Source organism: Hemicordylus capensis, chromosome 7 (genome assembly GCF_027244095.1).
Source record: "Hemicordylus capensis ecotype Gifberg chromosome 7, rHemCap1.1.pri, whole genome shotgun sequence".
In the NCBI taxonomy this organism is placed as follows: Eukaryota; Metazoa; Chordata; class Lepidosauria; order Squamata; family Cordylidae; genus Hemicordylus; species Hemicordylus capensis.
Genome location: NC_069663.1, coordinates 27,662,058 through 27,689,468, shown reverse-complemented (window position 1 = coordinate 27,689,468; position 27,411 = coordinate 27,662,058). Strand labels below are relative to the sequence as shown.

Here is a 27,411-nt window from a genome sequence, read left to right as displayed (position 1 = left end):
ACCTGTCTGCAGCAGCAGCAGCCGCGATGCTGCATCTCTTCTCCTCCTCTGCTCTGGCACCCAATTTCTGTGCTTGTCCTGGGCCTGCTTTTCAGAGACCCCAGTAACCCCACTGTGAGGAAGGCAAAGTACCAGTGGCAGAAATGAATGCATCTCCCTGCTCTTCCCTGGCTGCCTCCTTTGTGTTGAATCTTGGATTGTAAGCCCCTGGGGGCAGGGGCCTGTCCTCTCCTACTTTGTGCAGTGCCAGCACATTGGCGGCGATTCCTGCTGCTGTCAGATGCCTACTCCTTGCATGTTCTCACCTTGCCATCTTGAGGGCCCTTTTCTTGAATTCTGTTCTGACCTGCTCCCCTTCTGGTATTTTCTGGCTCTTCACTGTAGATCTGAAGTTCTATATCTCTAAGGTTCTTGTACTAGATCAGGGCTTCGGAACCTTGGCTCCCCAGATGTGGTTGGACTACTACTCCCATTATGACCTGCCAACAGCCATTGTGGCTAGTGGATGATGGGAGTTGTAGTCCACCCACATCTGGGGAGCCCAAGTGGTGGAACCCTGGGCTAGATTGACCCCAGCCTAGTCCCCGGTGGAGCAGACAGAAAGGAAGAGTCGTGGACGCAATGCACATAGAAACACTTTTTATTAATTTGTTAATAACAGATAAGCAATAGCATAGTGATATTTTTTTCATGCTACATTTCCCCCCCTCTTTTCTTCCAGTGGGCCTGGATGGATGGGGGTTTGGGGGAGACATAAATCATGCAAGTGTCAACAGAGAGCTCAGCAGAGGGGCAAGCCACTCACTCAACAGTTTACAAAGTTATTGTCTTAAAAAAATAAAAGAATATATATGTAGGCAGAAGAGTGCAACCCAGTGTGATTTCCACCACAAAAAAAGAAAAAAGGGAAGAAATCTTAGGGAAAGCCACCACAAAGGGCTGCTGTGGAGTTTGGCGTTTCAGTGCTAAGTGGTATCTGGCAGCATGTGGGGGAAAGCCCAGCTGAGAAGTCTAGGGCAGGGGTGAGCCCAGGTTTTGAAAGGGGGCAGGGGAGGGACCCAATGCATCTTCCCACGGTGGCCCATGTGAAGCGGAAATCAACAGAAAGGTTTATTTATTGCTAGTCCATGAAAGAGGGCAGAGAACTTCCTACAAGGTTAACAACAGAGCCACGAAGAAATGGGGACGTATGCGGTGACGGTTGACTGATGACAGGAGATGCTGGCACAAGGGAAGGACAATCTGATCGTGAATTTTAAAAAATCCACACCACCCTTCAACAGTGTCCTCAGGGTGGTTTACGGAAATAATGTTGGCATCCCAAAAACACAACAGCAGAGAGAGTACGGGGGATATTGAGCAGAGGAGGCTGGAGGAGTCGGAGGAACAGGTTACAAGATTCAGTAACGGATGCATCCCCCTTTCCCCCCAAGGCCCTGGACATTTCGCCAGTTTTGGACTTTCCCTGCTATGCGCTCAATGGGCTTCTCTTGGCTCGCTGCTCAGAATGGATAATCTGCTGCCCTTGCCGCTTGTGTTAGCGTAATCTTTGTGCCTCTGGTTGCTGCAGGACCAATGTGGCATTCTTGCCGGAAAGATCTGCCTCAACTGGAGCTCTGCAAATGGTGCAGATGTTAAGGGCAGAGACCCCCCCAAAGCAGGGCAACCTTGGCTCTCCAGCGGTTGTTGAACTACATCTTCCGTCATCCCCAGCAGCAACACATTGTGACTAGGATGATGGGAGTTGAAGTTCAGCCACAGTTGGAGAGCCAAGGTTGCCCATCCCTTCCCTGAAGGGGCAATCCTAGTATCCTCTGTGGCCAGTTTTCGGCATTGCTCCTCGCAGCCCCCAAACTGCAGGTGTGGTGAGGAAGGAAAAGGGAGCACAGATAGAGGCAGAGGCAGAGGGAAGGGAAGGGCAGCCCTTTCCTCAGGGCCATTTGGAGCTGGGAAGAGAAAGAGAGGAGTCTCTGCTCTTCACATCTCTTCTGAGTTGGAAGAAAGTCCGAGAATCCTAGCTCAGTCTGGAATGATGTTGGGTGCACACACATTCCCACACTGCACACTCTTTCTGAATTCAGAGGTCAGCCAGTTTCAATCCAAAGTCTTTGAAAACCCAGGACCCACCCTACTCCCAGTAACACTCAGATTTTAGTGTCAAGTCTTGAGAGCTGATGCAGAGAGTCCACCACCAAAATGTTTTGCAAAACAAAATTGGAATTGACATTTCATGGTGGTGGATTTCCCCTTTCAAGCTCACTTCAGCATCAGTCCTAAGCCCTGCTCTACCCTCCTGGAGTCGTGCTGGCATTGGGGAACATAAGAATAAGCCCTGCTGGATCAGGCCAAAGGCCTCTTTAGACCAGCATCCTGCTTTCACGTAGTGGCCGGCAGGTGCATCTGGGAAGTCCAGGTGGCAAGTTCTGCCCCATTTGAGCTTTTTTGTTACCCCGTGACTTTAATGAAGCGCTTCGAGGGAGCCGAGATGGGAAATGCTGAGGAAATTGTGTGTGTCTGAAACCACAATCAAGATGAATGACAACTGAACACACTACAGCTGATCAAAGCTAGAGTAGAATAAAAGTCAGTTATGTTATCCCCAAAGTGACTTCTGGGAATATAGATCTGACACACACACACACACACACACACACACACACACACACACACACACACACTTACTCTACACAGCATCAAAGCCTGATACTAGGTGGTTAACTCCCTGCATGGTAACTTGCACATCTGTACACCAAGCACAGCTGCTAAGATGTCTTCTTGCATCTGTATCCCACGGATAATGTCCTCCCTACCCCCGCTTTAAATAAATCAGCAAGAAAAACTCTAACTGGACTGGCAACTCGGTTTGCTGAAACAGTACCTGTCAAGTGCAAAAGGATGTCTTGGACACTGTAGAATTACTCCTGCTCCTGTTTTAGTAACAGAAAGAGCTGGGGACAGAGAGCGCATCTGAAGTGACTTTAGCGGGCTGGCTAGGGTGGCATTTCCAGGAGGCAGCTAAAATAAGGAAAGGAGGGTGTCCAAAGAAGCGCAGGGGGCAGAGGATCCTAATCTCATCTTGGAGCAATGGGATTAGTTTTCTATGGTCGGGGTATTCAACCTTGGGTCCCCTGATTTTATTGGACTACAACTCCCATCATCCCCAGCCACAATGGCCAAAGGGAATGATGGGAGTTATAGTCCAACAACATCAGTGGGATTCAAGGTTGAAAACCCCTATTCTAGGGCCATAAACCAAGAGTCTGTACATGTGATTTGTCAAAAATAGTAATGAATTCTGTGAGCCTGGATTCTCTTCTAAACACACCAGAGCAAAATATTACAGACTTGTCTCCTAACCATTGCTACTACGAGGGCTGTGGCCCAGTCAAACACATCTCAGTTAAATAATCTATGAGTTTTAGTCGATAATCAGCTCAAACAGAAGGGACATGTTTAGGCAAAATTCCACGCGTGTATGTGCCAGGAAACGGGAAACAGAAAGTATAAGCATAGCGTTTCTCACAAACTACCAGAGGGATGGTGTTCATAATATGTTGTAACAAGGCACTGGGGTTCACTAGAACGGCAATTGGGGAAGGAGAGATGAGAAAAAGAACTGAAGAGCAGTCTTTGATTACTTGGAGAGCGAAGAAACAGCAGAGGAAGAGGAGGAAGAGGGTACGAGGGGGGGTTTACGACTGCATTTCTGCACGGAGCATCCAGGGGAACCAGCAGCAGAAAAGTAACCTGCAGGAGACAGAAGTGGGGAGAAGTTCATCTCTAGTGATGAAGCAGAGGTGGAAGATGGAAACAGCAGGATAGGAAACAAGAAGTGAAGCTGGTGCTCCCTGGAGCGCCACCATTTTTCTTGGTGAAATGCATCTTGAAAATCAACACCCAACTGCATTTAAACCAGCTCTTCTGAAGGCTATTGGAAGGTTTCGTTGTGAGCCATAACACCAAGTCAGCGGATCTGTAAGTCCGGCTTGGACCTGGGAGATGCCAGTTCAGATCACCACTCAAATCCTATCCAGAAACTACCATATACTGAGTCAGACCCTTGGTCTATCTAGCTCAGTATTGCCTACACAGACTGGCAGCGGCTTCTCCAAGGTTGCGGGCAGGAATCTCTCTCAGCCCTGTCTTGGAGATGCTGCCAGGGAAGGAACTTGGAACCTTCTGCTCTTCCCAGAGCGGCTCCATCCCCTGAGGGGAATATCATCCACTGCTCACACATCAAGTCTCCCATTCAGATGCAACCAGGGCAGACCCTGCTTAGCTCAGGGGACAAGGCCAGCTCTCCTCTCAGATCAGGGAGAGGATAATGTTTGCTCTGCATAAAACTCTGGAAAGCCAGAGCCGGTTGGAAGAGACAAGGGATACACTGGCACCGTATTCCATCCGAGAATATGCAAGAGCCACTTACCTAGAGATGGAGTTTTCCGACGTGATGTCTTTTGGGGTTCTGACTGCCGAGAAGTTGCGCTTTGGCTGTGAAACTGTAGGGCGGAGAAGGGGAGGGGATGGGAAGGGAGGGGTTAATCATAAGACGCTTTTAGCAGCTATTCAGCAGGTGAATTGCTGCCCATCACACAGACGGGCACCAACTCCTGGATTTCTACTTGTTAGGACATGTTAAAAGCAGAGGAGACTTGCAAGGCGGAAACCACCAGCAACAGCGGCAATGTCCATTACTCTCCAAAGGGGAGGGGGGAAGGTTAAGCAAAGTCCAGAGTGTACCTACTAGTGACTTGGTGAACTTTCTTTGCTGAACTGCCATCGCCCTGGGAGTCCTTGGGGCCTCCAATTCTGCAGGAGAGAAGGTTACCATTAACGCCGAAGTTATACACACACACACACACACACACACACACACACACACACACACACACACACACAGGGGCATAGCAAGGTTGGAGATATATATATCTACTGTGTGCCACAATAGAACACCATCCTAAATTATTTTTTAAAAGATTTTGTAAATTGTGGACGATGCAAGTCATTTCATGGTACTAGAGAAAGACATGCCGTTCTGGTAGCTCCAGGTCTGAACACTCTCATCAATTTTGGAGGATGAATACAATAATAATAATAACTGAAGGAAGCCCGGGCGGGTGCGTGGCTGGGGGAGTCAGTCACGTGACTTGCCTCTGGGGAAACCCCCCCCAAGGCAGTGGGCCCCCAGAGAACTGTCTCCCCTTGGCCTATTATAGTTACCCCCCTGCACACGCACGCACACACACACGCGCGCACACACACACACACACACAGACCAGAGGTGCACTTAGGTAATTTTGGAGCCTGGACCAAAAGGCCTTTGAAGGGCCCCCCCACCACCACTTGCTGGAGCTCCCCCCGCCCTCCGCTGCAAGTTAAGCATCATCCCCCTACACACACACACACCCCATGACAAACACAGTATTTTTAACATGTGGGTTCTTGAGGACACAAACAGCAACTGAACTCACAAGCATGTAAGAATATAAAACAGGTATATTTATGCAAACATGCATTAGCAGAAACATTTCAACACACAACTTAACACTTCCCCCACTCGACCCTCCGTCTCTAAAGCACCCGGCGCAGGACGCAATCGCATTCAGCCGCCCGGCACAGTGCAGGCCTGTGGCATGGCACCACAATCACACTATCCGGGACAGACTGAAGAGGATTTGGGGGCCCCCAGGGGGTGTGGAGGCCCTGGGCTTCGGCCCCGAAGTCCAGGGGTACGAGCGCCACTGAGAGAGACTAGAGTCACAGATGGGCTGAGCTGCCACCAAAAGTGTGAAACAGTTGCTGGCTATGATTTTCTATGGGCCCTGTAGACATAAGTGAAAACTGGATTTTTCCACACACAAAAAGATCTGAGTTAGAAAGAGAAGATACTCCTCTCCTTGCTGAGGTGAGCAGGGAGACACATGTGAATGCCGAATCACGGCTACCTGGCTGTGTCTTTATTGATTCCTATGTACCGTTTCTTACTTGCGCTTGGGGGACGATTAAAGTGGCTTCTCCGTGCCCCAGACAGCTCTGCACACTTCAGGGCTTTAGAGGTAGAATTAGGACCATACAAAGCTGCCCAGATCAACCCATCAGTTCATCTAGCACAGCATGGTCCACTGGGGCTGAGTCAGAGGGGTTCTCCGGGGCCTCAGGCAGAGAGAGATCTTTCCCAGCTCTGGTATATTTTAACTGGGTGGGGGGGCACCAGGGACTGGATCTGAGACCTTCCTCGTACAAAGCCTGAGCTCCAACACCAAGCGATGGCTTAGTCAAAACCAGCAACTTCAGTTGGGCCTATAAACAAACTGGTAACCAATGCGGAAGTTTCAAAACCAGCATAATATATGCTTGCATGCATCCCGCAGGAGACAGGCAGCAATTTCTGGACCAGCTGACACTTCCAAACCATCTCCAAGGGCAGTCCCATGAAGAATGAAATGATAGTAGTCCAGTCCAGAAGTCACTGAAGACAAGTCGCACGTTCCCTGTCTTTTCCACAATACGTAGCGCTTTGCAGAAATGCAGCCATGTAACTTCTCAAAAGTATGCTGGGCATATTTTACCCAGAGGCCTTGTGTTCTGAAGTGTGGGGCATTTGGGGTTACTCAGCAGTATTGGGGGGGGGAGGTTCTGCTCTCTGTTACTACTTCACAAGTTCCTAGCATTCAAAATAACTCAACCCACCTCTGGACTCTGGAAGGAGGAGCAAAGACCCCATGTTTAGGGGGGCATGTGAAATAGCGAACGCCAAAGACAGATCCATCATGTTTTCCTGTAGGCTTGTCCAGCTCGATCCCAAACCAGTAGCCTAGAGAGAGGTGCAGGAAGAAAATAAGAAACACAAGTATTTTACTACTACCTCTAATTATTTATTTTGTATGGTTGATTGAGCGGATGAAATGTCACGGAATGTTGACAGATATTCTGATTAGCTCAGGGAACAAAGCTGCCAGAATGCATGCAGTCCAATTTCTGTGAGGGAAGGGAAACTTATCAGACATGGATGGGAATAAAATTCTTCATAAGTCCTAGGGATAAGAATAACTTTGTGGAACAGGTTTAGGATTGGTACACAATTCCAGGCAGCAGGGAACACTGAGAAAGAGATCAGAATGGCATATAAGGGCCAAGCAATGTGGCCTGGGATGAATTCCACAGTTTTACTTTAACCATACAGCCAATATGTTGTTTGGCTTCAGATTTCTAGTTTTAATACTTGCAGTCCAGTCTTAATTATGGAGACTCGGTATTAAGTCTAATGGATTTCAGTGGGGAATTACTTCCAAATTAGTATGCTGAGAACAGCAGATTTAATTATTTGTGTACCTCACACAAAAACGCAGTGCAAAATTGGCCAGTATTACTACTGTTTTAGAGAGATTAAACTGAGAGTGGCTTTCCTAAGACTGCAAAATGAGTCTGTGGCAGAGACAGAACTTGAACCCAGGGCTTTCAGATCCAGGTCCAGTTCTTTAAACCATGGATCTGATTGGTCCCAAGGTATTCCGCTTGGTTTTTCAGGTACCCACCAAAATCCTGTACGTCAGCCTCATTCCTCCTTCCCACTCCCAGCCTGTGGTATAACACCTCTCACACAGTCGGCTGCCCAACCCACCTGCCTTTCTTACCTGGTGCAAAATCTGTCTTCCCATAGAAGCGGATGACACCTTGTTTCTGACCAGCCACCAGAACCTGGTCCCCAATCTCAATCTTCAACCCTTCGCGGTCCAGGCTACCAACAGACAAGGACTTCTTCCTGAGAGCTGGAGAGGCAGGAAACAGGAATTAGAGGGTTGATTTGATGTGTTCTTAAGTGGATTCATATCATCATTTGAATGAGATTCTCTCTCTGTCCTGGTGCAGATGCCACATGGAAACATGGCTTAATCCTGATTTGAATCCCATTTTCATATCCTGACTTGTTCCTCAAATATGACTAGCACACAAGCAGGGATGGAGCTCAGCAGAATTGCTACCTGCTTTGCATGCAGGAAGTCCCAATCGCAACATCTCCAGGAGGCTTTACACACAGGGCTTCTGCCCCAAATCTCCTTCAGAAGAGAGAGTGTGTGTTCACATACCAGTCAAACTTACCCCAAAGTCCCTCCGAAATTTTTGGACCCACTCCACACACAAACCGGGCTTTGGGGTGCAAATTCTAGCTTATCTCGACGTATGTCTGGGTTTTCAAAATGCTGGTTTTCAATGCAATTTGCCTGAACGGAGGCATTTTGCTGCTGTTGAGAAGCTAGTCTCAACTAGCTTCTCAACAGTGCCCTGCTGACTCTGGAGGGCATGGTCTCCTCCTTTCCTCTGCTTCATCCCCTCCTGTCTGCCTGGCCGCGCATCTAAGCTCTGAGCAGCAGAGCCAATGGCAGAAGGGCGCACACACACACACACACACACACACACACACACACACACACACACACACTCTCCAAGCATCCAGGCTCCTCTCGGCATGCATTCCCTGGTGTCCCGTGGGCAGAGCTGCACCGCCCTACCTTTCTTCTCCTTGTCCTTCTCCTTGCGGCCCTTGGCAGTCATGCGGGAGAAGTCCATGCGAGGAGTCCGGGGGGTGGAGGTCACAGAGGAAGGAGTCTGGTCAGCAGCTTTGGCAATCTTGGACACAGAAGCAAACACACCTGCGACGGGAAGAGAGAACAAAAACGGAGGCCTCAAATGAGGTTGCCAACCATTCTCCAAGCTACGTACATTTTTTTGCAGATGTCAATGTGGTATTTGTTTATATCGATGGGGAGGAGGCAGAACGTGGATATTGGGTCTGGGAACGGGGTTGGAGCAGAACATAGGAAGCTGCCATATACCGAGTCAGACCCTTGGTCTATCTAGCTCAGTATTGTCTACACAGACTGGCAGAGGCTTCTCCCAGGTTGCAGGCAAGAATCTCTCTCAGCCCGATCTTGGAGAAGCTGCCAGGGAGGGAAGCATAGACTGCCCTGATTCAGATGACTTTACCGTGCTTTGGAGGGCAGATAAAGTAGCGGATGCCTCCCACGCTGCCGTCGTTCTTGCCATCCGGCTCATCCAGCTCCACGCCGACCCACTGGCCACTGGCAAATTCTGTGGTGCCGCAGAAACGCAAGGTGCCCACCTGCGGAGAATTGATGACAGAGAAACACCATCACCGACACCTCCATTTGTTCGCTGCCCCATAACAAATTGTTCTCTGGGGGGCTCACAACAGTAAGAACATCCAATAAAAACAAGGCAAATAGAAAATACAAAACACAAAACATTTCAAAACTTTATAAAAATGAAATGTAAAAAGCTTGAGTGTGCAGAAAGGACTTCAGATGGCATCTAAAAAAAAACCCCACCGAAGTGATGATGCCAGGTGAGCCTCACTGTGGAGGCTATTCTGGAGATGGGGTGCCACCACCAAAAAGGCCCTCTCCCTAGTAGCCACCCGCTCATTTGGCAGGTGCAGAGCAGGGCCTCCAAAGAAGACCTTAAATGTCCGAGTTGGGACAAGCCAAGGCACTCTCTTAGGTAACCTGGTCCCAAGCCACGGCCCCAAACATAGGAAGCTGCCTTCTACCGAGTCAGACCCTTGGCCCATTGAGCTCAGTATTGTCTGCACTGACTGGCAGCAGCTCCCCAAGGTTTCAGGCAGGAGTCTCTCCCAGCCCTACCTGGAGATGCTGCCAGGGGGAGAACCTGGGTCTTTTGCAGGCAAAGCTCTAGCCTGGAGCTGTGGTCCATCACCACCACCCCGCTTAGGCGCAGTTGCAGCCAGACTCTAGTGGGCATCGGGGCACTCTTTGCATCCTCCCGGATCCCTGGCTTGACACTGGACTGGACCCCCTTGGGTGAAGGGCTTCCTTCTTCCAAGGCTAGAATATCAAGGAGCAGAGACTCCCTGCCCCGATTCGGCCGAGGAGGAGGTCCAGGCACAGGAGCCAGCTTCTCCACGTGCAGCTGATGTGGGCGCAGAGCGAGGCTGGTGCCCCTGGGCGCTTCTTACCTTCTGCCCATCCACCATGACCCGGTCGCCGAGCTTGAGGCCCAGGGAGATGAGCATGAGGTTGCCGGGGATGTTGTCGTAGTTGAGCAGGGTGACCTTGGGCAGGTTGCAGCTGAGCGGCACGGCGTCCTGCAGCAGCTGCTTCAGCTCCTTGGCTATCATGGCAGCCTCCGCTTTGTCCAGGGTCATGTCCATCGGGTCAGGCACGACGTCAGCCGGGACCTGACCTTTGCTGTTCTGTTGGGAAGAAGAGCAGACAGGGAGGTCACTGGACAAGAGGCGGGAATCCGGAGGGTGTGTGGGGGTGTGTGTATGCCCCAGAGGTACAGCTGCCTTCTCCCATCCCGCCCCAGCATTAATGAGAGTCGCACTGCCGGCAGGCCGGCCATTCATCAGGTAGAGCTGCATGGTTCACTGTGCAACTCTACCTGACAAAGGGCCAGCCTGCAGGCAGGGTGGCTCTCATTAATGCTGGGGCAGGGTGGGCGGGAAGGGAGAGAGAGAGGTAGCTGTGACTCCTCTGGTGCCCCCACCCCCCACCCCCAGGTGGGAAGCAGGAGATGTCCCAGTGTGGATCCTTTCTAACCCCATCACAGTTAAAGCCCCCCACACCCCTTTTCCAGCCTGTCCACCACGGCGCTTTCCAGCCTAGCTGCTCAACAGCAGCAAAATGCCTCTGTTCAGGCAGGCTGCATTCGAAATGTAAACAGCAGGGGGAGCCGTTTCGCGGGAACTAAAAAAAACCCAAACAGCAACTTCCTTACGCCGGATATACGATGTCCTAGCTCTATATCGCAGCAATTAAATTCGAAACAAGACACTGGAAGTGTGAACGGCACCCTGCTGTCCGCGTCGGGACTGCGGTGTCATGACGCAGGAAGTGTGGAAGCACGCTTCCCAAATAAGACACGACCCCGTTGCAGAGTCTAATCTGGAAAGGGCCCCCACGCACTCCCCCCAACTCATTCACGCCCCTCCCTTCTCTCACCCGGACAGCAGGGTTGGCTCCATGTTCCAGGAGACATTTCACGGCCCCCAGACAGAGGTTCGAAGCAGCAATGTGTAGGGCTGTTCCGTGGTTGAAATCACTACACGTTGAGTTGAGGACTTCAGAGGAAAAGACATACAGGTCAAGGAGCTGGTATTTGAACCAGGTGGTCACTATAAACATCCCTCACTGACTCAGTGTGCTAGGCCCTGTCTAGAGCCACGCAATGGAAATAACTGGAAGGCAGAATCAGGAGTGCCGTGGACCAGGGCAGAGGAGGGGAGACAACTCCCTCCTCATAGGGACAGAGGAAGCTGCCTCCTACCGAGTCAGACCACTGGTCCATCAAGCTCAGTCTTGTCTACCCAGACTGGCAGCAGCTTCTGCAAGGATGCAGGCAGGAGTCTCTCTCAGCCCTCTCTTGGTTGCTGCCAGAGAGGGAACTTGGAACTATCAGCATGCAAAGCTGATCCTGGAGCTGCTTCCAGGGAGGGGACTTGGAACCTTCTGCTCTTCCCAGAGTGGCTCCATCCCCTAAGAAGGGGAATCTCTTGACAGTGCTCACACTTCTAGTCTCCCATCCAAATGCAAACCAGGGCAGACCCTGCTTAGCAAAGGGAACAATTCATGCTGGCTACCACAAGGCCAGGATCCCTCCTCTCACTGCCATAATCAGGTCTCCAAAATCTCACAAGTGAATCTGGCTGGCTTCTCCATCCAGCAATCCAGTTTACGGATGCGTCTTACAGCTGCCAACCCACACACAGCCGGCTAAGCCTCCCAGCCTCTCTTCCTCCTCCTCCTCATTGCTCCTTCAGTGGATTTCAGGGCTGTCCTGCCACTGACTCTGGAGAGAGCACTGCTTGGAGTGAAGCCCTGCTTTCTCAGGCAGGAAGACCTCTGTAGGGGGCCCTCCACTGGGCTGTGTCACTGAGGTTGCCAAGGCGTGTGAATTCCCCAGGAGACCACGAGGGAAAAGCAGGCAATTGCTTCTTGCCACTGCAGCCGTCTCTCTCAGTATCAGCCAGAGCTTCGTACAGAGAGGAGGGTTTAAACCCCAGGGCTTAGTCTGAGCAAACATCACCTGTACATTTGCACACCTTTCTTTACTGACAATTAGAATCCTGCTTTCTTCCTTGAAGGGGGGAGGGAGGGAAGAGTACAGCCACAGTTCTTCCAAAGCCAGGATTTTTACATTTAACTCTGCCAAAATATGCAGGCCTCCAATTTTAAAATGGACAAGAAACAAGGGACAATCTTTCTAAATTAAAAAATACTTACAAAGAATTCCGGAAAATCTAGCATCTGTTTGTTTTAGCACACCAGCACAAAATCATATCCCTTTATGCCAGATTTAACTAATCTGAACCCCTGCTTCTGTATTCACCATCAATGAGCATGGCTTAACATGGTGAACATGTGATGGTGGAACACGGATTGACATGGTGAACATGCTGAACATGTATTCACCATCAGTGAACATGGATCCACACTTGGCATACAACCCGGCACTGAGCGTGTCGGAGTCCGTGCTTTTTGCCACACCAAAGGGTGGTGGAAGTTTGCTTTGAGAGAAGCGACAGGCAATTTGGAAATCCCTGCCCACTTTGTAACATATTCTACCCTGGAATGAACAGACACACCTTTTGGCTTAGAAGCCTTCAGAAGGATGCGGATGAGTTCTGGGACGTCAAAGTAGGCGGCGTAATGGAGGGCATTCATGTTAGTCCAGCGGCTGCGAAGAGTCACGTCTGCGCCCAAAGTCAGCAGCTGGTTAGAGAGACGCACAGCAGCAGCAGGGTCACCTGGGGAGGAAGGAAAGACCCAAGGATTAGATGCACCAAACATCTTCCTGAACAGAGCTTACAATCCATAAGGCTTTGTTTTATTTTATTTTATTTTATTTTATTACAAGGCTTTGAAGACATAAATGCCTTTTGGAGGATATGGGGCAGGCTCAACCTTTATGATGCAGCTTTGAGCTACATTCTAATCTAGGTATGCTGCTTCGCTTGGTGGTAAAAGGAGCTAAGGTTTTGCCAGGCCTACTCCCTAGACCCTAAGAGCTGAACTATCAAGCATAGGGCAGGGCAAGCTTGGCCCTCCAGCTGTTGCTGAACTACAACTCCCTACACCCTCAGCCACAGTTTATTGTGGATCCAGCAGCTCTGGATTAGCCATGTTCATCTTCATGAGACTGCAAAATGCTTCACCGGTTGGAAAGCTTTCCTTAAGTTGCAGGAGGACTTCAGACAGGATTGCTAGAGGCTGGCTGCAGGCAGCGTCGTAGCTGATTATTTGCAATCCAAACTGGGATTTATTTAAGCCCTCTGCAGCCTTTGGCTTCATGCAGCTCTCCAATCTCCCCCCTCTCTCACACAGTTTTCCTTCTCCTTGAAGTCTCTGGCCCTCTTCCTCCTCATTCCCCCGTCTGCGTCCAACCTTCATTTCCCAGCCCCAGCTTCCTCTCATTTCCTAGCCCCCCTGCTGCCCCTCCCCTTTCCTTCCCTCAGCTTCTTCTGCCAACCTTGCCTCTCTGTAGCACCTGAGCAGCTTAGCCAATGGCAACCTTCCCAACTGCTGTACCCTTCTGTGACCTTAGGGCAACTCAGCCAATCACTGCCAGAGATGTCTTCAGCAGCAGCACCACCCTAAAGATTTTGCAATTAATGAAATACTGATTTTGCAATTAATGAAATATTGAAATAATGAAATATTGACAATTTCAGAAGACCCATTTGCAAAACAAATGGGGAAACCAGACTTAAAGGTGGATCTCCTGGAAAGATTGGCAGGGGTGTGAGACCCAAGAGAGAAATTCAGGGAGACACCGTCACCAGAAATAGAGCCTGTTGGCTGACTTACCAACGCCGTGTGCACCGGCTTTGCAAGCATAATGAAGCAGCGTCATGTCCGTCAAGCCATCCCGGTCATTAACATGACAGCCACGCTTCAAGATCTAGAAAAGGCAAAAGACCAAGAAAGAGGCTAGTTAAAGGTGTACAACAAAATCCCTCTCCCAGGCTCTGTCATCTACTGATTCACTGTGGATCAGGTGAGCATCTGTGTTTACGGATCACAAAATATGAGAGTTTGGAGGGGCCTAACTCACAGGTCATCATCATCCACTGCCAGCAGCTACAGAGACCCAACTGCAGTGTTCCCTCAAAGGTGTGTGCATGTGCGCGTGCTCACAATTTTTTTTAATGTCTGCTCAGTTAGTTTCAGATCCTGCTCAGGGTGAATTAGGAAGGCCCCACTCTCAGTGCATGGGCACGTACACTGCCTTGATACTGCCGCCCAGGTGGGGGGAAACACTCATTCTGCACACAGATGAGGAAAACGAGAGGGAACACTGTGCCCAGTGTGCTTTCCCCTCCTCAGCAATGAAAACGCTCCTCTCATACATTTGTGGCACCAACTATTTCTGCAAAAATGAAAATATGTGCAGGTCTCTTTAGGGTTTTGTGAGGGTGTTGATACAATCTTCTGTGATTTTAGGGCAGAGCCACCGAGACAAATTATGATACTGCACAATGGCAGGACAACTGCGTTGCATGCAGAAGGTCCCAGGTTCAATACCTGGCAGCATCTCCAGTTAAAAGACTGTCGGACAGGGAGGCTGCCAAAGACCCCAGAAAATTGCTGCCAGTCAGAGAGAGGAGCACTGGACAAAGAGTCTGACAGTATAAAGCAATTTATAAGGCAGAGGAGAGCCGGTCTTGTGGTAGCAAGCATGGCTTGTCCCCTTAACTAAGCAGGGGCCACCCTGGCTGCATACGAAGGGGAGACTAGAAGTGTGAGCACTGGAAGAGATTCCCCTCAGGGGATAATGGGGCCACTCTGGGAAGAGCAGAAGGTTCCCAGTCCCCTCCCTGGCAGCATCTCCAAGAGAGGCTGGGAGAGATTCCTGCCTGCAAGCTTGGAGAAGCCGCTGCCAGTCTGTGCAGACAATCCTGAGCGAGATGGACCAAGGGTCTGACTCAGTCTATGGCAGCTTCCTATGTACTCCTATGTTCTTATGTCCATGCTGCGGCTGCTGCGTGTGTGTGTGTGTGTGTGTGTGTGTGTGTGTGTGTGTGTGTGTGCACACTTGCAGGTGTGGCCTCGGGTGGCCCAGAGCCTCTAAATCACGAGTTTCCAACCTCCCATCATCTCCAGCCACAACGAATGGCCATTTGGGCTAGGGATTGAGGGAGCCATAGTCCATCCCCACACCTTGAGGCCCAGGCGGAGAACTACTAAGCTAGCTGCAAGAGAAAGGGCTGCTTGTCATTTCAGCTTCCTCCATCACCTTCTGGGGAGCTGCAAACACACAAATCCAGACAATCTGCTTCCAAGCTGTCCCCACGACTCACCTCAGTGCCAATGATGTCAATCTTGTGTTGTACCTGGGGCACCCACTGGCGAATGATCGCAAACAATTCCGGAACTGTGGTGATGGGGTCGTACAGGATTTCTTGACACGCCGGGTCATTTGGGTCAAAAAAAGTGAAAGCTGGAAGAGGATGGGGTGGGAGAGAAAAGTGGTGGTGGCGGTTCTACAGTTGGTGCGGCAAAGGCACTCTGTACATACTCAGACTCTTTCTTCACTCCCTCACTTCTTCAGGGACTGAACCTGAAGGCAGGTGTGAGAGCTCAAATTAAGCCCTGCATTTGGGGTGAGGATGAACTGGGGAGGAAGCTAGACAAGGGAGATGGAAGCTAGAGGAACAGCCAGACAGAAGCAGAACTGTCACTAACAGCACTGCCACAAAAGCACACTTGTGCGAGGGAGATGTTTTTTACACCCCAAATAGATTTCACGCTAGCGGTCACGAGTCCCGGTTCGACAAAACAGGTGGGCCATTGAGAACTGAGGCCAACATTTGGCTAATGAAGAAAACAAAAAGACGGGTTTGGGGAAGGGAAGGTGGATATTGTGGCATCTGCAAGATTTATTAGTTTTAATACTTTTAATGTTGGGTTTTAAATGACTTTAATGATTTTATTATTTAAATGATTTTAATTGTAAACCACCCAGAGATGCAAGTTTTGGTCAGTATAGAACTATGTTGGTTAGTTAATAAGTAAGTTAGTTAAATACATAAATCTTGCAGGATTGGGTTATAGCAAAAGGCAGGTGATGAGGAGCTTTTAGTGCACCAGATATTGCGTTGTTTAATTGTGGGGCAAGTCAGCAGAATACAGCTCTCTAAATATCTTAGCCTTTTTAATATTATTTTTTTTACACTCACCAAAGTTTCTCTCGCACCCAGTAGCAGCTCACCTTAATCGGCCAGGGGGGCGCCCAAAGGAAGCAGATCAGGTTGCTCCTCTCTCTCCTGCCCTGCCCGAGAGCTGCGCTGCCTGCAGGCTGGCCATTCGTCAATGGATAACTACACAGCTCTACCTGATGAATGGCCAGCCTGCAGGCAGTGTGGGAGAGAAAGGAGCCTGAGCTGCCTCCTTTGGTGCCCACCCTGCCGCACCTCATTAGGATGAAACACTACTGCTGGTATCGTAAGGATGGTCTTGGAGGTTTAATCTTATTTGCAACGCAATCCTGTTGGTTTGCTTATTAAAAATAAGTTGGTCGTCCAGCTGGAGAAGCAAGAGTCTTGCCCGTCCTTCCCCACCCACCTTCTCTCAGACAAAATACTCTGCTGCTTTTTGTGCACGGTCAGTTTAAGGGGAAAACAGCCTGAAAGGTGTGTGTGTATGGGGGGAGGATTGTGCACGTCAACACCACATGCCGTGACTCATCGCTTCTGCTTGTATCCCTGAGTCACCAGAGCCGTATTCTTTTGGAAGCAGGTCATTCGCTCCTCTGGCTCTCCCCACCAAGGCCAGTCGAGCCCAGGCCCTTTTGAGACGTGCCTATCTTTACATTATGTACACTGCCTGCCTGCCTATGCCTTTGCCTAGCTCTAACCCAGGGCTGGGCAGAAGGCAGGTTGAAATCTACTGGCAGACCTCTGGGTGGTTGGCCAAGATGCACGGAAGCCAAGATGCAAGAATCCCCCAGCCAGAGGGTTTATTTTCCTAGGCACTCCGAGAAAAAGACTGAAGCCCCGAGGATGAACAAAATAACCTCCAAGGTCCCTTTCATCTCTAAGATCCTGTGAAATGCCTATTTTGGCAGCAAAGCAAAATAGGAAAGGGGGCTGAACACTGCATTAGTATGTCTGAATAAAAGTAGATATTTAATCAGGGGCGTAGGAAAGCTGGTCTGGTGGTAGCAAGCATGACTTGTCCCCTTAGCTAAGCAGGGTCCACCCTGGTTGCATATGAATGGGAGACTGGAAGTGTGAGCACTGTAAGATATGGAGCCGCTCTGGGAAGAGCAGAAGGTTCCAAGCTCCCTCCCTGGCAGCATCTCCAAGAGAGGGCTGAGAGAGATTCCTGCCTGCAGCCTTGGAGAAGCCGCTGCCAGACTGTGAAAGCAATACTGAGCTAGATGGACCAATGGTCTGACTCAGTATATGGCAGCTTCCTATGTTCCTATGATAGCGAGTGTCTAGGGCATATGCACTTATGCAGCACATGGCAACGGGAAAAGAAATTGGTCCAAAAGCCATCCTCCCCAAAGGATGCTGCAGGCAACCAAACCGCCCCAAAGTGCGGGTACAAGAGATTTTGTGAGGGGATGGTCAGGAACGGCATTTTCGAATCAGCTCTTGTTCTACTCCCAGATCAAGGGGAACAAATAACAGGCCTCTGTGGTCTCCACGGCAACCTCCACCCCATCTTCGGACCTGTCTTCCAAGGGCCTGCATGATGGCACCCAGTCCATTTAACTCCCCCTCAGAGGCCTGCTTTCTCCTGCATTGGCTTCTTCGCCTGGGCTTGCTTGTTTACAACTCCCCTCATAGGCGGCCCTCAAAATGGACACAAAGCCCGTTGTGGAAGCCTGGCAGGCGGTGAAAGGAAGAGGCCTCACTGCTGCACACACCACAGCCTCTGCATACGGGTGTCCATCCACCCTCCAGGCTTACATTCTTTGCCACATCGCAGGGGCATTTCAGGGAAGGAAAAAGAGGGGGTAGGAGAAACCATGCATGCCACCCCGGGGTCCTTGGAGGGTGGGATACGGATTACTTTTAACCAATAAACTGAAATGTAACAGCACATGTAAGGTCAAGGTAATGTGTGCCGTCAAGTCGGTGTTGACTCCTGGAGCCCACAGAGCCCTGTGGTTTTCTTTGGTAGAATGCAGGAGGGTTTTACCATTGCCTCCTCCCGCACAGTATGAGATGATGCCATTCAGCACCTTCCTATATCGCTGCTGCCCAATATATAGTAGCAGCGCGGATTCGAACCGGCAACCTTCTGCTTGTTAGTCAAGCATTTCCCCGCTGCTCCACTTAAGGTGATCCACAGCACTTGTAGCATTGCCAAATATAGCTCTGCTCAGGGTTCAAATGTGACATCTCCTGTTTGAAAGGATCTCAGGTAACAGGTATAGGGAAAGATCCCCACCCTCCTTCCAAGATCCTGAAGAGCTGCTGCCAGCCAGGGTAGACGCCGGCACTGGGTTGCAGAGACCGATGGTTTGACTGCAGAAAGCAGCTTATCAGAAGGGACCATAACTCGGGGTAGAACGCTCGCTTTAAGAGAAGAAGGTCTCAGGTTCAATCCCTGACAGGTATTTCTCCAGGTAAGGCTGGGAAATACCTCCCCCCCACCCCCCCAACCTGAAACCGTGGAGAGCGGTTGCATCAGAGCAGGGAACACTGAACTAGATAGACCAAGGGTCTGACTTCATATGGCTAGGTAAGGAAAGCTTTACTGCAGTCACTGACCAGCATAAAGATACATAAAATATCGAAATACAGAACCCTCAAACGAGTCATTAGCAGACTCAATCAGCTTTAACACCCAGGAGTAACTAAATCTCTCTGGCCAGCTCTTTTCAGGTGCTGCAGAACAAAACTTAGCAACAATACAAGATATATCCGGGTTCTGGTCTGATAAGAGAGAGACAACATTCCTCAGTCCTCCAACCAGAATTCAACCATGTGCCCGTGAGCTGGGAGGGGGAATGAGCTGTCGGCTCAGAGGGGGCCCCTCCCTCAAAGGGCCCACAGACATCCCCACCACCACCGGTCCGTGGCAGCTGCGCTCCTACGACTGTGTGCCATGCATCTACTTGGCTGGATTGCGGCAGCTTAGTCACAACTGGGCTGGGAGAAGCTCCCCTCCAGTCCTCTGCTGACTTCCTTTTTTATTTATTTTTTAAATCATTTTTTTAATTAGAAAATAAGAACAGCATGTATACATCTCATGAACTTCCAGAAATTATAAGTAACAATCCAAACATTATAAGAAACAATCCAAGATTCAACTTCCCTCCTTTGCCAACTCTCTCCCTCACATCAGATATTGCAGAGAATGAAGAACCATGAATCAATCAAACCCGTCCTCAAGAAAAACCAAATCTTGGGTGTGGATATTGACCTGATGCTGTATTAAAATGTATAAAAGGTTCCCAATTTAGAGCAAATAATTCATCTGAGTTATTCCTTAGATAAGCTGTGATCTTAGCCATAGAGGCATATTCCCATCACTTTAATAGCCATCCATCCAAGGTCGGGACTGCTTGTAATCTCCAACTAGCCGCGTCAAGGATCTCCGAGCACTTCCTCAGAGAGGCTCGCCTCCTTCTTTGAAAACTCCTGAATTAAATGGACTAGGCCAGGGCTGGCCAACTCCCGAGGCTCTCTGGCTGTGGTTGGTCTACTACAAGGCCCATCGCCCCTGGCTATTGGCCATTGAGGCTGGGCGTTCCAGTCTCTGGCCACAGTTGGAGAGGCTGAGGCTGGCCATCCCTGGAACGGACTTACCATAATCTTTGGGGAGTGGGGCTGGGGCAGAGGGATGGACCATGGGCTTCTTCCTCCTCTCCAGGACAGGGCTCTGGCATTCCAGGGGCTGGTGGTCCTCTTCGGAAGGGAGCTCTGCTGAGTCGTCTTTGGTCATGGCTGCTGCCGGGCGTTATTTATTTCCTCTGCGCAAGGATGAAAAGGGAGGAGAAGAAAAAGCAGGTGTTTGAGCCAAGCCAGTGGAAACAGCAGCACCACCACTACCACCACCAGCAGAACTGCGATCCCAAAGGCTCTGGACCTATCCCAGATCTGGGGTGGGGAAACGACCAGACTCATCAACTTTAGCTCCCTGCATTTGGTCCTGATGTGCCATTTCACCTGGAAAAGTTGCAGAATGTTTAAAGTGGGCCACCATCCAGAAGTGGTGTGGGTCTTTAGCTAGTCATGTGCGAGGAGCACCACAGCTCACAGGGACAGTCACAAACGGCACCTTTCCAGTAAGGAGCCTGATATGCTCCCTCTGTTTGCCGCAGCGAGGCCTTACGCCCTGCCAAACTGGCCCTATTTGTACCTTTGGGGCATCAAGATTTCTACTAGGATTTTAGAACTACCTTCAGGATTTAGCTGCCTCCTGATACTCTGTGCAACTCTGAGTTGAAGATGCCTCTCTGTGCCTTTTGTGCACATGATGTAGGTAAATGCATGCACACAAGCACAGCTACTGAGGGATATTCAGAAGATTTGACAGGCGTGTGTGTGTGTGTGTGTGTGTGTGAGTGTAAGGGCACTGTACCCTAGGTAAGGTAGGGGTGTGGGCGGGGGAGATGGAGGGAGGGATATGCCCTGTCTATGCCCACCTCACTCTGCCTCATTTTGCCTGCCACCAGGTTAACCCCAGGAGTGCAGGTTGGTTACTTGCCCGGCCAGTTCCCTAACTGGGCAAATAAGCAGCCCACACACTTGGGGTTCACACATCAGTGGGCTAAACGAGGTAGCCAGGGCCGGGAGAAGAGCAGGAATGAGCCACATCTGTGGCTTGTTTACCACCCCCTCGCCCCATTCGTATGGGACACTCCTGGTAGCATACTCTCTCATGAATGGCAAGTCCCAGAGTTCCTTCATCCCTGCTGGCATTTCCTGTGCACTAGTAGTAGGAGCTGACAGGCGTGGAAACTGGGGGCCAAGCATCATCGTCACCCAGGAGGTCTCTGGGGCAGGGAGCTCTAAAAGGCATCCATCACTTCTGTACGATTTAAGGTACATCCATGTGTGTAATTAAGGCACCTCCATGCCCCGCCACCACATCTGGCTATAAACACAAAGCTAGTAGTCAGAAGTATCCGCTTTGTGGAGGCTCGGCTCCACCAGTACCAAGTGGAGGACGCTACAATTTCCCCCACGGGCACGAATCTGAGTACCCATCAGTGTGATGAATCCAACCTGAGTACCCATCAGTGTGTCTCCCTTGCAGCAGGTGGTGTTTTAGCACCGGCATGGTACCCTACACAGAGAGATGCGATAGTACTGATGATTTAACAGCAGAGTATTGTTCATTAAGGGGATAAATAGAATATATATATTTGATTCACGGCTGTACACCATGGAAAGCAAACAAGTGAGCTGAAAGGCCTAAGGGCATGGCGAATTGGGCTGGCCTCAAACCTAATTTCCACTCTGCCTCATATCTGTAAATTATGTATATATACATACACAATGTAAAAACAGATCCTTTTTATATAATTGTGCTATGGTAACGTACAGTATACTTTGGTAGTTTGTTGACTCAGTAAAAACAATTGTCTCCCCCCCCCCCGCCAAAAAGTCTTCCTAATCCCCACCAGAATCCTCACCCAGACTCTCCAACCACACCACACCCCTTGGCGATATAAGCCTCAAAATATCCCCCCCTTTCCCCCCGACCTCTACTGGCAGGTAGCTTTAGAAGACTGGGCTCTGGGAATCCTGCACAGCTGTTCAGCTGCTGCCTTGGGGCCTGGCCTTGCATGCTGTCTCAACCATGAAGTCTTCATTCTGCTCCTTTCCTCTCTTCCTGGCCAGTTCACCACAACTACCAGGCTCCCTGATACCTTCACAAGCCTTCCTGAAGGTGCAGAGGCTGAGCCCCTTAGCTGAGATGCTCAGGGCAGACACTCCGCTCTTTGGAAGGTCTCTTGGGCAGAGCCTTGCTGCCCTTCTGCCTTCCTAATGACTGCTCTCTTATGGCTGCTATTCTACTCTCCTCCCTGGACTGCTGAGACCCAGCCCAGCTGTCACCTTTTAAACTGATCAGCCAAAGCCTCCTCCACCTGCCGAGTGCCTTCTGCTTTAATTGGATTGGACAGGACCCTTACCTGTAGGGGCCGTCTCATTGGGCAACTTAGGATGCCACCAAAACCCCTAAGCCTATCCCTGCCTGTAAATGGACATAGACCCAGCCAGCCGACTGGACAGACCTTTCACTGGTTCCAGGGAAACTGCCTCCGTGCACACAGAGGCCATCTTTTAACATCACCAAACACCAGCACTACACCATGAAACACGCGAATGCAAATGAATTCTTCACAAAGGGGTCCAAAGAAGCCAAATCTGATCAGTCCACCAGTTTTTCAGAAGAGAGAAGACCTTTTGTGGTGCAGAGGAAAGAGGGCCCGGGCGACAAGTCTGTATAGAAAAGGTGCAGAAGAGGGCAGCCAAGATGATCAGGGGCCTGGAGCACCTTCCTCATGAGGCAAGGCTACAGCATCTGGGGCTCTTTACTTTGAAAAGGAAGTGACTAAGGGCAGACATGATAGGTAAAGGTAAAGTGTGCCATCCAGTCGGTGTTGACTCCTGGCAACCCCAGAGCCCCGTGGTTGTCTTTAGTAGAATACAGGAGGGGTTTACCATTGCCTTCTCCCGTGAAGGATCAGATGATGCCTTTCAGCATCTTCCTATATCTCTGCTGCCCGATATTTATTTTATTTTATTTATTGTTATATTTATATACCGCCTTTCATTAAAAACAATCCCAAGGTGGTTTACATAGAATATTTAAAACAAGATTATAAAAATAACACAATTAAAATATTAAGCTAAAATCTCCTAAATGTAGGAGTTTGGGAAACATAGCAGCAGGGATTTGAACCGGCAACTTCTGGCTTGCCAGTCAAGTCATTTCCCCGCTGCAAGGTCTATAAAATTATGCATGGCGTGGAGAGAATGGACAGAGATAATTTTTTCTCCCTCTCTCACAACACTTGAACCAGGGCTCATCCCATGAAACTGAAGGTCGGGAAATTTAGGACCAACAAGAGGAAGTATTTTTTCATACAATGCATAATTAACCTATGGAATTATTTGTCACAAGATGTGGTGATGGCCACTAGCTTGCCTGGCTTTAAAAGGGGCTTAGACAAGTTCATGGAGGACAGGCCTATCAATGGCTACTAGTCTGGTGGCTATAGGCCACCTCCAGCCTCAGAAGCAAGATGCCTCTGAATACCAGTTGCAGGGGAGCAACTGCAGGAGAGAGGGCATGTCTTCAGCTCTTGCCTGTGGGGTTCTCAGAGGCATCTGGCGGGTCACTGTGCAAAACAGGATGCTGGACTAGATGGGCCTTGGGCCTGATCCAGCAGGGCTGTATTCCCCAGAAAAGCCATTGCTTAAGCACTGGATATATTCTGAAGACCTTATAGACAATTCTGTTTTTTCAGTCTTTCTTTAATCCCCAAAACAAACCCCATATTGGCTTGTACGTCAACGGGGGAAGGCTAGAGTTGCAAACTCTGGTTGAAGCTAGTTCCCACCCCACCCCATGTTCCCCCAGTATTATTCACAATATCAAGCCATGGAAATGTCCAGGATTGCTTTCAAGGGCCCCCCTGGGGATTCATGTTGATTCCTGGAGACTCCAGACTATTCCTGGAGCACTGGCAACCCTAGACATTATTTCAAAGGAAATGTGTGCCGCATAAGCCAGGTGGTGATGAAGCTTCAGCAATGTGTAATAGTGCGTTGGCATGGGGGGCATGCAGTGACTCTTGCTGCGAGAGTTGGGGTACTACAAAAATGTCCTCAATTTTCCTCTGCGAGCTGTTGGAGGGCATGGAATCCAGAGATTCCTGTGGAAACCCTCCTTTCAGCCTGTGGCACCTTCAGGTCTATCCATTTTTTGGTGCTGTACGCTTCTGAAGCTTCTCCTCCAATCAAATATTTTGTCTTTGGCGAACCACATGGATCAGTTGTTTTGGCTAGACCAGTCTAATGTGGCTTGCTTTCTGGAGTGTGTTCAAGTGTGTCTGCAATAACGGGAAGCTGAGCTAGTAGGCCCAACTCATCACTAGAACTACAATTGCCAAGTCCACACTCTGAGGGGGCTCTTGTCTATTTCAGCACCAAGAATTTCCTCAAATGCATGTTCTCTCTGCAGCAATGTAATGGGGAAAGACATCTGTCAAAGGTTCTTACTTCTCAGTGGTCCCTGGAGTGGGCAACTTGTAATTGTAATTATAAAATGGTCTTTGCTGACTAGGGCACACACATAAGATCGTACCCTTTTACTCCAGATTATGCTGGAGATGCGATCATGTCCTGGTTCCATGCACACAACAATCATAGACACAGAATTCCCATAGGGAATTTTAGTTCTATAAGGGTGCTTAGGGATCTTACACCAGGCCAGAGAGGTTAAAGATGATATCTATCAAGTGAAACATTTAAGTTTAAAATGATATGGATATTTTCTGAGCTCTTTTTGATATTAATAGTACTGAATTATGTTCACATTCTGTTTATAATTTGTTAGCTAGTTTTATGTGATCCATTGTTTATACTATTGTTTTTTGTGTTTTAAATTTTTAAAAAAGGAAAATAAATAGCTTTTTAAATTAAAAAAAAAAGACAGAACTCACAGCACTCCTGCAAAAACTACATTTTCCAGATTTCATTGGGAAAGTCATGATAGCTGACATTGTATTTTTAAAAAAACCCAAAACCAAAATCATATATATTTGCATCTGTTAACATGTACCCAGAGGCAGAAAAGGGAGCAAAGGTGGCTCCTTTCTTTCAGCCACAATGAAGTCTCTTTTTCAGGGACAGGGGAGGAGAGCTGGTGTTGTGGTAGAAGCATGAATTGTCCCCTTTGCTAAGTAGGGTCCACCCTGGTTTGCATTCCAAACCAGGAAGACTACTTGTGAGAGCACTGTAAGATATTCCCTTTAGCGGGTGGGGGCTGCTCTGTATGCTTGCATGCAGAAGGTCCCAAGTTCCCTCCCTGGCAGCATCTCCAAGAGAGGGCTGGGAGAGATTCCTGCCTGACACCTTGGAGAAGCTGCTGCCAGTCTGGGTAGACAATACAGAGCTAGACAGACCAAGGCTCTGACTCAGCATATGGCAGTTTCCTAGGTTCCTATGTTCCTAATAGTGCATGGCATGAGAAATCATACTGGCTGCAACCTGAGATCTTCTGAAGTGGAGATGCTGCCAGGGATTGCGTTCCTACACTGAGCTGTAGGCCCTCCCTTAATGCAAAATTAATGTTAAATACAAGTACTACTAGCACAGCGAGCCAACGTGGAGTCGTGTTTAGAGCCCTGGGCTAGGACTCCGGAGAGCTGAGTTCAAATCCCCCACGCTGTCATGAAGCCCACTGAGTGACCTTGAGCCAGCCCCTCACTCATATGCTCTCAGCTGAACCTACCTCCCAGGGTTGTCGTGAGGATCAAACAGGGTGGGGAAAAGAACCACGTCTTCCCAGGTGAAGGCTGGGATAGAGAGCCATAAATCGGTAGAAAGGAATCCTATGGAGATAGGGCAGCCATGGAATGGGGTGAAGCAGTTAAGAGGGGTGCACGGATAAACAGAGCATCAGGGTGATGCTCAAGCCAGGGGCGCAACACAAGCCGGGGGCTTTTTTCATGCGAGGCCTATGAAATTCTCAGAAAAAAGAATGGAAAATAGTGGGGGGGGGACGGACTGGGGCAGGAAATTGGTATACTTGGGGTGGGGTGCCACCGTTTACAGAACCTTGGGCCCCCAGATGCTGTTGGACAACAACTCCCATCATCCCCAGCCGCAAGTGAAGTTGATGGGGGATGATGGGATTGTAGTCCAACGCTATCTGGGGACCCATAGCTGAAACACCCTAGTGTATAGACGCGTGTGAAATTAGGAGGGGTGGGGTTCAGCAAGATCTCAGCTGCAAAGCGGGTGGGAGTTTCCAGGCAGGATTACTGGTGGGGTGGGGTGTGCAACCCCCCCCCCACTCAGGCATGGATGGGGATGTTGTGGGGACTCAAGGAGGTGTGGCGTGCTGTGTGTATAGTGGGGGGGGGGGCGTTGTTGGGAATGGGATCCAGGGAGAGAGGATTGAAGGGGGTGGGCTGCAGCCGCCGGGAGGGGGCTGAACGGGGGAGGCTGGCTAGGGAGGAGGGGGTCCAGGTGGGGTGAGGCCGAGCGCCCTGGGGCCGCAGGAGCGACCGTAGGCCGCAGATGGGGCTGGCCGGGTACCCACTGGATGGCGGATGTCGCTGCTGCACGGAGGGGAGAGCAGGCGGGAGAGGTGAAGTGCGGCAGCTTGGCGGGGGGGGGGGAGGGCGCGATGGGGCGGGGAGGGGGCCCATCTCGGCTGCAGAGGGGATGGGGCCGCCGTGCGACGGGGCGGGAGGCGACGCTGGCACCTGGCGGGGGGCGGGAGCGAAGGGGGGGGCGAGGGGGCATCTCTAGCCGAGGATGGAGCTGGGGAGGCGGCGGCGGCGGCGGCGGCGTGGGGCGGGGGGGGGCCTCCTTGAAGGTCTTCCCAGGAGCGGGACTCGGGAGGCCCCCGATCCCGCCCCTCCCTCCCCCCCGGGGGCTGCCCCCCGCTGAAAGGGGGGGGTCATCATCGCCTACCTGGGGGGCGGCGGCGGCACGGGGAGGCTCCTGCTGCTGCGGCGGCTGCCTTGGCGAGGGCTGGCTGGGCTGAGCGGAATGGAGGCGGCTCAGCAGCATCAGCGGGGCTCGCTCAGGCGCCGCCTCCCTCCCTCCCTCCCCCTCCCGCCCGCAGCATCAGCACCGGCCTCCGGGCCAGCAGCAGCATCCCCGCCTCCGCCTCCTCCTCCTCCTCCTCCCCCCCGGCGGAGGAGACCTGGGCCCAGCGGAGGCAGAGAGGAGAGGCCCAGAGGCCGGCGGCGGCGAAGCGGGGATCAGGCAGCGCCCCCCCCCCCCCGCCCCCAGCCTCACCTCCGCCAGGTGAGCCATCCCATCCCTGCCGCAACGCGGGAAGGACAAGAGGGACCTGCCACAGCATAGGAAGCTGCCTTCTGCCGAGTCAGACCTTTGGTCCATCTGCCTGAGAATGCCTGCCCTGACTGGCAGCAGTTGGTTCTCCAGGGCTTCGGGCCGGAGTCTCTTTCATTTCAGCCCTACCTGGAGACCTGCTGCCAGGGAGTGAACCTGGGACCTTCTGCGGGCAAGTCCTACGATGGATCTGTGTCCCTAAAATTGATGGCCATTGGCTGTGCTGAACCCCACACACTCCTATGGCCATTTGGAAGGAACCCGTGCATTGAAGTGGGCACTCCCTCTCATTCATTGTAGCACATTCCCTGGAATCTACAAGACCAGATGCATGCATGGTGTCAGCCTAGTGGACTCGGAACCAA

The 27,411-nt window shown here is 50.6% G+C and overlaps 1 protein-coding gene across 2 annotated transcripts; it reads right to left on the bottom strand.

The window, feature by feature from the left end:
- Positions 1-624: 624 nt before the first annotated feature.
- CLIP3 (CAP-Gly domain containing linker protein 3) lies at positions 625-27,126 on the bottom strand. 2 transcript variants are annotated; one of them, XM_053268726.1, is made up of 14 exons: positions 26,990-27,126; positions 19,808-19,971; positions 15,341-15,480; positions 13,848-13,941; positions 12,626-12,787; positions 10,983-11,101; positions 9,995-10,231; positions 8,986-9,121; positions 8,511-8,651; positions 7,635-7,769; positions 6,691-6,814; positions 4,745-4,809; positions 4,427-4,499; positions 625-3,747 (listed from the first exon to the last, which is right to left on the bottom strand). In XM_053268726.1, the coding sequence occupies exons 2-14, from the start codon at positions 19,941-19,943 to the stop codon at positions 3,693-3,695; spliced, it is 1,617 nt and encodes a 538-aa protein (XP_053124701.1). In that variant the 5' UTR covers positions 19,944-19,971; positions 26,990-27,126; the 3' UTR covers positions 625-3,692. The 2 variants fall into 2 exon arrangements, with proteins under 2 accessions (XP_053124701.1, XP_053124700.1); XM_053268725.1 differs by lacking the exon at positions 26,990-27,126 and adding an exon at positions 26,660-26,794.
- Positions 27,127-27,411: the final 285 nt, after the last annotated feature.